Source organism: Equus caballus, chromosome 9 (genome assembly GCF_041296265.1).
Source record: "Equus caballus isolate H_3958 breed thoroughbred chromosome 9, TB-T2T, whole genome shotgun sequence".
Classification (NCBI taxonomy): domain Eukaryota; kingdom Metazoa; phylum Chordata; class Mammalia; order Perissodactyla; family Equidae; genus Equus; species Equus caballus.
In genome coordinates, this window is record NC_091692.1 from 81,869,839 (window position 1) to 81,881,370 (window position 11,532).

Sequence of the window (11,532 nt, forward strand, 5' to 3'; positions counted from 1 at the left end):
TTCCCCTTCGTCCTTATTAGATTATATCAAAGCATTCCAACAAGTATTTAATATCTGCCATATAACCATTCCACTTGTTACATTATATCTCTTTTGAGTATCTACTCTTTACTAGTCACTGTTCAAAGCATTTTATTTATAATATCTCTAATCACTACGGCAGTCATCTGAGGAAGTCAACACAGTTTCCATTTTATAGGTGAAGGTTCTGAGAGGTGATTTGATTTACCCAAACTCAGATCCGTCTGACTTCCAAACACTTGTTTCTTATACTGCAGGACAGTGAGATGGTGAGGACTATCTCTGCAAGGAAAAGGAATGGGGAAGCTGAATCTGATTCTTCACTCTCAGCAAATACGGTGGCCGCGCATCGGAGCTGAGAGCGGCTTGAGACTATAGGAAGCCTTTTTCCAAATTCAGCCTATCATTCCAGGTTCACTTCTCCTTTTGGATTCGTGAGCAGCACTGAAGAGAGTGCATGAGGGCTCTGAAGGATACCGACTAATCTGAAGTTTTTGAGCCCACACAGTTCCTCGTTATTATTAATCTCCTCTTAGGCTGAAGCAAGCAGTGGTTCACCACAATAAAGATGGCGGCAGCTGCTTCACCACGGCAACGACGACGCAATTTGCCAACAAGCGCGTCAATATCGTTTAGTGCGGGCCTGCCCGTTTTACGTCACTTCCGGCCCCGGCACAGCGGCGTGCGCGCCGCTCTTCCTGCTGCGGCCGTGGCTGTACCGAGGGAGGTGAGCGGACCTAGAGCGGAGGAAGACTCACGGAGGGAATTGTAAAGAATGTGGGGCCAGCAACATGGACAGAGAAGGTGGGAAGCCCGCGGCTGTTGTCGCAGTTGTGACTGAGCCTCGGTTTACCCAGCGATACAGGGAATATCTCGAGGAGCAGAAACTCCTGGATAGACAGCACCGCGTGGAAAAGATGCCAGATGGCACCGTGGCGCTACCCGTGGTGGGAGAGGCCCTCCTGGAGCAGCATCTGTGGGAGCTGAGGAATCGTGTGGCCCCAGGCAGCACCTGTAGGCTAACGCAGCTCCTGGATCCTGTTCTTTCAAAGAAGGCCCAGGGTTGTTCACCTGCCCAAAGGCTGTGTCTTGAGGTGAGTCGCTGGGTAGAGGACCGGGGAGTGACGTGGTCAGCGGAGTTGGAGGATGATTTGCCCCGATCTTGGCAACGACATGGTAACCTCTTGTTGCTGAGTGAGGACTGTTTCCAAGCCAAGCAATGGAAAAATCTGGAACCAGAACTCTGGAAGACGGTTGCTTCGGCACTCGGCGTCCAGCGTTTGGCCAAAAGAGGGCGGGTATCACCGGATGGCGCTCGAACTCCAGCAGTGACTCTGCTGCTGGGCGACCATGGCTGGGTCGAGCATGTGGATAATGGGATCCTGTATAAGTTTGACGTGACCCAGTGCATGTTCTCCTTCGGAAACATCACTGAGAAGCTCCGAGTGGCATCGTTGCCCTGTGCTGGAGAAGTGCTGGTGGATCTCTACGCAGGGATTGGTTATTTTACATTGCCGTTCCTAGTTCATGCTGGTGCTGCTTTCGTCCATGCCTGTGAGTGGAACCCTCATGCTGTAGTTGCTCTGAGAAATAACCTTGAGATCAATGGAGTAGCACATCAGTGCCAGATACACTTTGGGGATAATAGGAAACTGAAGCTCTCAAATATTGCGGACAGGGTGAACCTGGGGCTGATTCCCAGCTCTGAAGAAGGCTGGCCCATTGCCTGCCAAGTGCTACGACAGGATACTGGGGGCATTTTGCATATCCACCAAAATGTGGAATCTTTCCCAGGGAAGAATCTCCAGCCTCCTGGAAGCAGTGAAATGGAGAAGGAGCTTTGGCCTTATCCTCAGCATATTATCACCAAACAATGGAAAAATGGAGCTAGCAGGGATTCTAGGAGAAAAATACTGTCGGCAGCCACCAAGCCAGAGTGGCAAAGGTGGGCGGAATCTGCAGAAAATCGCATTGCCAGTCTTCTTCAGCAGATGCATGGGAAACCGTGGAAGACAGAAATCCTGCACATCCAACTGGTGAAATCCTATGCTCCCCACGTGGATCACATAGTCCTCGATCTGGAATGCCGCCCCTGTCCTCTAGTTGGCTAGAGAAGGTGGATCCTGAGACACAAGGATCTACGTGTGAGTGATCCTTAATGCATCAGCTCAGGCCAGGATCTCACCCCTCTTGTCTCCTGGTAATCTAATATTTTGTGGCCCTGAAAGCAGGGTCAAAACCAATCCAAATCATTTCATTCATCTTCCATTAACATGTTAAGAATGAGCTACATATCTGGGAGAAGCAGTGTGCTCATTGAAATGAGGCTCATCTGTGCAAACATGAATTCCGAATTCTGACCTCAGTTCTCTCTGACCTTGGGGACAAGGTTCCACTATTCTTTTGGGCTTCGATTTCCTCATTTGCAAAATGAGGGTTTCTTTGAACTTCCTCCCATGGCTGTTATCTAAGAAGCAGTTGTACACAGGGCATTGGTTATTTAAGGGTGAGGGACACAGTGCTGTTTCCAGATCCACTCCAGCTCCAATATGGAAAATTGACTCGAGGGGAGCCAGGACGGAAGCAGGGAAACCAGTGAGGACGTTGTCCAGGCATGAGGTGATGGTGGCTTGGACTAGGGTGGTGGCAGTGGGAGGGTTGGTGGATTTGAGAAATAAAATTGATGGGACTAAGTAATGAAGTCTAAATCGAAGCATTAAAATGGTGCTGCTTTGTTACTATGAATGACTAAATAAGGGAGGGAATAGGGCTAAAATTACTCCAGCATATTAACTCCATTCTCCTACTTGAGCATTCTTTTTTTTGTTTTGTTTTGTTTTGGGGGGGAAGATCAGCCCTGAGTTAACATCTGCTGCCAATCCTCCTATTTTTGCTGAGGAAGACTGGCCCTGATCTAACATCCATGCCCATCTTCCTCTACTTTATATGTGGGACGCCTACGACAGCATGGCTTGCCAAGCGGTGCCATGTCTGCACCCGGGATCTGAACCGGCAAACCCCAGGCTGCTGAAGTGGAACATGTGCACTTAACCACTGCACCACCGGGCCAGCCCCCTGAGCGTTCTTAAATAAGTGGATGTGTAGGGGGGATGTCATATATTTATTGTGGTAGAAAAAGGGTTAAGAATGACTGCTTTAACTCACAGGGAAACTACATTTCTAGCCTTAGGCTTGTGCAGTAGCTGCCAATTGCTAGCTATTTTAAAAGTTTGCATTAAAATCTTAGATTTTTACAGGCCTCAGACTCCCTCTTCATCCTCCTTCCTTGGCCGACATAAGGAGGTATAGGAAATGAGAGGTACTCTGCAGAGTTGCAAGCCTCACTTTATTTTATGGCTGTCTGTCATCGCAATGTTCATCTTTGGAACGACTGATTGTAAAGAATCAGTCTGTTTACCTTCGGGATGACTGATTGTCAAGAATCACCTTTCAGAGCTTTGGTGCGCTTTGAAACCATCTGGGCTGTTTGCCTGATGGAGGAAATATAGAAAAGTGTAACTTTATCAAGATTATGATTGCAACTGGCATTTGGCTGGCTAGGTTGCACTGGGCTGCTTGTCTTGCTCTTGCAACAGTGGCAGTTAGCACAAGATTGGTGCCATTTGTGTTATTTCACAAATATTAAGTGCCTACTATGTACATGAGCTGCAGGAAATATACATTAGATAGAGTCCCTGCACTGAGGTGCTCACAACCTAGCAACAGAAATAACATAAGTACTCAAAGCATTGGAATACAATACAGTAAGTGCCATATGAGTGATAGCAAGTTGTAGGAGGGCAAAGGTGGGGAAGAAAAGTTCTGAGAATTGCATGGGGATGTCTTCAGAGAGGTAGTGTTTGAATTGGCTCTTAAAAACTGAGTAAGACTTTAATAAGTGGAGTCAGGGTGGAAACAGATGCTGGTTGAAGAGAAAAACAGGTGCAAAAGTTCAAATGCCCAGAAAATGTTTGGAACATTGTCATTAGATCATTTTAGAACAGAAGCAGCAGTGGGAGGAGTGTTGAAAATAGGGGTTGTAAGGATTAGAAAGAACAGTATTTTGTACACAATAAGCCCCCAGGAAATGTTAGCTACTGTGTGATCCCACCACGAAAGGTGGCAGGGAGCTGCTTGTTTCCATTCCCGTCCCACAGGAGCCCCAGAACTCATCTCCTCTTTTACATATTGGGTTTCTTTCAACATGTGTGCCCACAGCTTTCTCTCAAACTAAAGATGCCAGGCTGGGGCTTGAGCCAATATGGGGAGGAAGGCAGGAGAGAAACAATGAGGAGATGAGTCAGAGAACCACTTGTCCAGGGGCTGAGGAGTAACCTTCCTGTCCTAAGCTGTGGATAGTCAGCTGATGTCAGGTGCATCGGAATGAATTCATTCAACCTATTATATATATCAGGCCTTGAGTGTTCAACGGTGCAAGAAGATTGAGATGGGCTCTGCCTTCGTAGAATTTAGGTTCCACTAATTCAACTTTGGCTGTTCTGCTTTCTGTGTGACCTGAGGCAAGCCATGAATCTCTCAAGATTTAGTTTCCTCACCTGTACATTGGGGTTAACAGTTGTCCACATCCTGAAGGGTTGTCGTTAGGTTTAAGTGAGTTCACGTGTTAACTGTGGTCATGATGACTGGCACTAGTGAATACGTCATTCATTCAGTTAATCGTTCTGTAAGGAAAACTACCATTTCCCAATTTGGCGGTGAGAGATTGCTATACATTTGGTTTACTTAAAGTGCAGTGTCCTTATTTTGAAAAGCCACTCATTGATTAATTAGGGTGTATTGTGCACTCTCTCCACCAGGCACTGTGCTGAGTGCCAGGGACATAGAGGTGAACAAAGCTGAGTCCTGCCCACAATGGGATCACTATCTGGTGACATGGACAAGAGGAGACAATGTCAGTCCTACTAAGTGCTGAAACAGAAACAAGTGGGTTTTTAGGGGCACACATAGGGGAGGCAGCCACCCACATTTGGGGATCTGGGTTGGGGGAGGTGGAGAGAGTGACCAGGAAGGTGGGAGCAGGGATTCCTAAGCTGAGAGTTAAAGAATGAGTAGGAGTTATGTGTGAATGGAAGAAAATAAGGGTCCCTTAAGCCTTTTCTCCGCTTGAGTATACGCATTTATGTTACAGTTTTCTCTGAGCACTTGCTGGATTGGTCTGGTCAGGAAGAGGCATCTAATGTAAGAAGGAAAAAAGACTGAAAGGGTCAGGAGGCTCACGGAGTCCTTGTCACCTCAATGCAGGAATTAGTAAAGCTCTAAAGGCTTCCTTTGTGACCATCAGTATTAGTTGCCAGTTAATGCACCTGCTTGATGGAGATGTCATGATTAAAGACAATAATAATTTTATTTAACTCCCTCAACCATGAGCACTCTATTTTTTAACTCTATAATTTTAATAATTTATGTGCATGTATTAATATATGAGTATAATGTATGCATTTTAAATATACAAACATAGAAACTTAAAATGATGAGAAAGAAACAAACAGAAAAAGCATTTTTTTAATTTTTAAATTTTTTTTTTAATAATTATGCTTCTATGCATCTTTTTGGTGAGGAAGATTGGCCCTGAGCTAACATCTGTTGCCACTCTTCCTCTTTTTTTTTTACCCCTCCCCAAAGCCCCAGTACATAGTTGTATATCCTGGTGTTAGGTCATTCGAGCTCTTCTATGTGGGAGACGCCTGCCACAGCATGGCTTGATGACTGGTGTGTAGGTCCACACCCAGGATCCAAGCTGGCGAACCCTGGGCCACTGAAGCAGAGTGTGTGAACCACTCAGCCACAAGGCTGGCCCCAGAAAAAGCATTTTAATTCCGTTTCTCCTCCCCTGGGCACTCATGTGAAAAGATACCCAATATATGTCATTCTGGACACACTCAGGGTGCAGCCACATCACATGGGGCAAGTCATAAACTAGTCATCTTCAAACTAAGATATTTTAAATGATTACAACTGTTTAAATATTTTTAAAACTAATGAAAACCCAACCCAGCTCATACATTGCTAGTGGAATTGTAAAATACTGCAACCACCTTGGAAAACGGTTTGGCAGTTCCTCAAAAAGTTGAACCCGTTACCATATGACCCAACAGTTCCACGCCTAGGTAAATACCCAAGAGAAATGTACATATGTGTCAGCACAAAAACTTGCACGTGAATGTTTTTAGAGGTTATAATAGTCAAAGTGTGGAAACAACCCAAAAGTCCGACAACTGATGATTGAATAAACAAAATGTGGTATACCCATATGCTATAAAACAGAAGGAAGCACTGATACTTGCTACAACATGGGTGAGCCTTGGTAACATAATGCCAAGATAAAGAAGCCAGTCACAAAAGTTCACTTATTGTATGATTCTGTTTATATGAAAAGGCCAGAACAGGCAAATCCATGGAAACAAAGTAGTTTTCCTGAGGCTGTGGGAGGAGGGGATGGGGAGTGGCTGCTGATGGGTACTGGGTTTCTTTTTGGGGTGATGAAGATGTTCTGAAATTAGATAGTGATGCTGATTGCACCACTCCATGAATATATTAAAAATCACTTAACTGTAGACTTTAAAAGGGTGAATTTTATAGTGTGTGAGTTATATCTCAATATAGCTACTAAAAAAAAAAAAAAAGATTTGAGAGGAGACAAGGAAGGAACTTGGCAAAGTCTTCCTGGAAGCCTGAGCTGCCTTTTAAACTTATCCATAGGGGTCAGCCAGGTAAAGGCAGAAGGAAGTGAGGGACCCTCAGACTCTTTTCCAAGCTAAGCTATTTCTCTCTCATTGAAATTTTCTCTTGGGTCTCACTTTACAGTCTTAAATTACCATTATGTCCTTTCTCTAGACCCATCTCCCGATTCTCCAAGTTGTTCCCAGGAACCTTTTCAGTGGGGCTTAGAGGGTGTTCACTCACTGTAGGAGATGCTGAGGTTGACTCACATAATACCCATCCCAATCCCCCTGGCTCTTAGCACCCTCTATTGGAGAGGCTGGGAAATGAAAGTCCTGAATTCCCCAGCCTCTCTTGCAGCTAGGGTGGCTGTGTGAACCAGTTCTGGCAAGGAGATGTAGTCAGAAGTTCCCAAAGAGGGCTTTGGTGCTTCAAGCCTTGCTCTTTCTTTGACCCCTTCTATTTACCTGTAATGCACAGCAGTGTCTGGAGGGGCAGCAGCCATCTCTCCAGGCATGCTAAGATTGGTGGAGCAGGATCGTAGGAGGAGTCTTACTTCTTCAAGAGATCCTTGACCAGTTACATCAACCCTAGTATGCCTATTTGTGAACTTCTTGTCCTTTGGAAAATATACCCCCACACACACTTAGTTAGGTCTCTGTCAGGACTTTTTTTCTACCTGCAGCCAAAGATTACTTCTACCCAATACTCTGAATAGTGGCTTAAGCAGATCAATAAGACACACATGCTAGAGTTGAATAAAGAAAAGCCACCAGCAGAGTGGGAAGGCTCACAGGGCTATCACCACCCAAAACAGGGCATTTTGAAATCAAAGCTCCCTTTCAGATGCTTCTTGTCAATGCTGCCATCCTATGGAGGTGCTGCAGAAATAAAAACTTGTTCAACTTTGAACTACTTTATCTTTGACTCTGAAGTCTATATTTATTCTTTCCCTCTTTCTTCTTACCCTTCTCTGCCCCTGCCTCTCCCTTTCACAGATGTTTTTGAGCCCTTATGGTGTGTGTGGTAGCCAATAGAAATAAAATAAAACCAGACCTAATCTCAGACTCACGGACCTTATAAGCTGAGGGGGATGGGCATTAAATAATCACACACCACATATAACATTTCATATAACAACTCACATTCTAGTAAATGCTAGAAGGAGAGGTTCTTGGTGCAAGAGGAACATGTAATGGGGTTGACCGGATCAGGAAGATCAGGGAAGGCTTCCCTGAGGACGTGATGACAGGTGAGAACTGAAGGGTGAGCAGGAATTAATGAGTGATGAAAACAGGAGAGAGCTCTCCAGGCCATGAGGATGGTGCGTGCAAGTGCCCTGTGGAGTTGTTTGAGGGGCGAAAACAAAGGCCAGGGTGGATGGAGAGGAAAGAGAGGTGAAGGGGTGTTAATCAGGCTGCAGGGGTGCGTGGTGGTCAGATGATGCAGGGGACAGTGTAGGCTCTATGAAGAATTATCTCAACTGCAATGAGACATCACTGAAGGGTCTTAAGCAAACATGTGACATGATTAAATACATGGGTTTTATAAATTCGCATTTTATCACAATCCTAGTGTTCTAACACCGTTTTAAAATATACTCAACATGTACACAAAGCCCCTCATACTACTTTCTCCTAATCTGTCTACCTTCATTTTCAACAACTGTGATGACATAAGACTATACAAGGAGTTAGCTTTGTACACATAATTCATAGCCACAATTTTTGTGTCTATGTTCAAAGGAAAAATGCTAGCCTCATGGAGTAATTTGAATCAGTTGCAACATATTTCCAATTGTGTAGAGTTGTTATTACTTCTTTCTTAATGTTTGGTAGAATTCCTCAGTAAACCCTCTGGACCTGGATTTTTCTTCGCGGAAGATTTGTAACTACAGATTCAACTTCTTTAAAAGATACAGGGTTATGTAGGGTTTCTCTTTCTTCTAGAATGAGCTTTGGTAGTTTTTGTCTTTCAAGGAACTTTATCCATTTCATCTAATTTGCCAAATGTATTGATATATTCCCTCATTGTACTTTTAATAACGGTAGGATCTATAGTGTTATCACCTTTCCCCTTACTTAGATTGATCATTTGTATCTTTTTTTCCTGAGCAATCTGGCTAGAGATTTCTCAACCTTACTAATCTTCTTAGAGAACTAGCTTTTGGTTTCATTGGTTTCCTCTACTGCATTTCTATTTTTCTTCTGATTTCTGCTCTGATGGTTATTATTTCTTTCTTTTCTGCTTGCTTTGGACTTCATTTTCTAGTTTCATGAGGAGAAAGCTGAGGTCATTGATTTGAGTCCTTAATATAGGCATTTATTTCTATAAATTTCTCTTGAAGTACTATTTTAGCAACATCATTAAATTTTTATATCTTGTGTTTTCATTTTCTTTCAATTAAAATTACATCGTAATCTCCCTTTTGATGTCGTCTTTGATCCATGACTTATTTAGAAGTGTGTTAGTTTCCAGGTAGTTGAAAATCTTCTAGATATCTTTCTGTTACTGATTTATAATTTAATTCCATTATGGTCAGAGTACATACTTTGTATGACTTGTATCTTTTAAATTTATCGAAATCTGTCTTATAGCCCAGAATGTGGTTTATCTTGGTGAATGGTTCACATATACATGGAAAAAAAGGATATTCTGCTGTTATTGGGTAGAGTGTTTTATAAATGTAAATTTGGTCAAGTGTATTATATGTTATGTTGTTCAAACCTTCTATGTACTTACTGATCCTCTACTTGTTTTATCAATTATCAAGAGTATTGAAATCGCTTACTATAATTGTGGATTTTTCTATTTTTCCTTGAACTTCTATCAATTTTTCCTTCATGTGTTTTAAAGCTATATGCTTAGTAATTAGTGTCATGTCTTCTGGTGAACTGACTCCTTTATCATTATGAAATGATCCTCTTTATTTCTGGTAATATTTTTGCTCTGAACTTTAATTTTTCTGATATTAAGTCACTCTAGCTTTCTTTGGACTACTGCTACCAGGGCATATCTTTTTCCGTCCTTTTATTTTTAACTCTTTTGTTGTTATATTTAAAATGCGTTCCTTGTAGTGAGCATTTAGTTGGGTCTTGCTCTTCTCTTTTTTCTCCCATCTGACAGTCTCTTTTCTTTGGATTGTTTAGACATTTAATGTGATTATTGATACAGTTGAGTTTAAAATATACCGTCTTGCTGTTTTCCTTCTATTTGTCTCATCTGTTCTTTGTTCTTTTGCCCTCTTTCCCCCCCTTTTTTGGACTGTATTTTTTTATTCCATTTATTTCCTTTCTTGTCTTATTAGCCATAACTCTTTATTGTTCTATTTTAGTGGTTACTTTAGGGTTTAGTATACATGTTTGGCTTATCACAGTCTACCTTCAAGTGAAATTATACTAGTTTGCATACAGTATAAGAACTTTACAGCAGTACACTTTCCTTTCCTTTCTGCCTTCCCAACCTTTGTGCCATTGTTGTCATTTATTTCAATCCAGGAGATTCTATGGGACAAGAGTATCTGTGAGAAGCAAAGCAGCCATGGGAGTTTATGGCAGGCTCCCAGAGAGACTCACAAGGTGGACTCCTCGGCCATCTGCAGCAGAGACCCACATGTCATTCAAAAACACCTCCTTGCATGCTAATGGGCCTTGGTAGGAACTGAGCATCTCATGGGATAGCAAGTGTCCTTGTAGCCAGAGCTGTCCATCATGAGCTGGGTTTTGTCAGACCTACCAAGTCAATCCATCATAAGATGGAAGTGGCACATCTGGGACTGATTACAGGGCCAGAGGAAATAAATAGGTGCATAGGCAGGTGGCCCAGACTCCCAGGTCATATTTAGAACTCTTGCACCAATGTCCCTCCCTCAGCTCACAATCATGGCCCCTTGAGAGGCTCTTATGTCTGATGGAGGACAAATAGCCAGAGCTAAATTCAGTGATGGGCTTTCTCGTAATATGGGTTTGAAACAAAGATAGGCTGCTGCTGCCCTACAGCCCTACTCAGGAGCAGTCTTAAAAGACAGCAGTGAGGAGAATCCCCCCAGAAGGCAGAATTTGGGGCAATATTCCTGATCTCCCACTTTGTGTGGAAAGAGAAGTGGCCTGAAGTAAGAATATACTCTCATGGCAAGTGGCAAATAGGTTGGCTAGTTGATCAGGGGCCTGGAATGGGAAAGACTGGAAGATCAGGGACAAGGAAGCCTGGAGAAGGAGCAGTGGAGCAATCTGTGGGTTTGGGCACATGAGTAAAGAACTTTGTATTGCATAGTAATGTCTACCAGAGACAATCCACCATGGAAGAGGCACTCAACCACCAAGTAAATAAAAAGACTTGGCCAGTTAACTTCAGCAGCTGTAGTCATCAGCTACACCAGTAGCGGCATAATGCACTCCTGAATGTGGTCATGGTGCAGGCATGCAGGTTAGCAAGAGGCCAACAGCAAGGCTCCCACTCACCAAGTAGCCACTCCCTAATGTTCAACATTGAGCCCTTGACAGAACATCAGCCCTCAGGGAAATCAAGCAGCTACTTGGTGGCAGGTTGATTATACTAGACTCCTTCTATCCTGGAAAGACAGTGATTCACCTTGACTAGAATCTTCCCATCTCCAGGTACCAGTATGCCTTTCCTGCCCACAAGATGTTGGCCAGGACTACTATCTGAGTGTTTACAAGTGTTTGATCCATCAATATGTACTGTGCATAAATTGCCTTTGACCTAGGGACCCACTTACAGCAAAGGAGCTATTTCAGCGGGCACGTGACCATGGTATTCATCGGTCCTGTCACATGACACAATCTAGAAAATGCTGGCCTGATGGAGTGG

At 43.4% G+C, this 11,532-nt stretch overlaps 1 protein-coding gene across 1 annotated transcript; it reads left to right on the forward strand.

The window, feature by feature from the left end:
* Window positions 1-812: 812 nt before the first annotated feature.
* Window positions 813-2,132, forward strand: TRMT12 (tRNA methyltransferase 12 homolog). Its single transcript, NM_001257161.2, is given in 1 exon segment — window positions 813-2,132. A coding segment is annotated over 1 exon segment (1,320 nt).
* The last annotated feature ends 9,400 nt before the right edge of the window (window positions 2,133-11,532 follow it).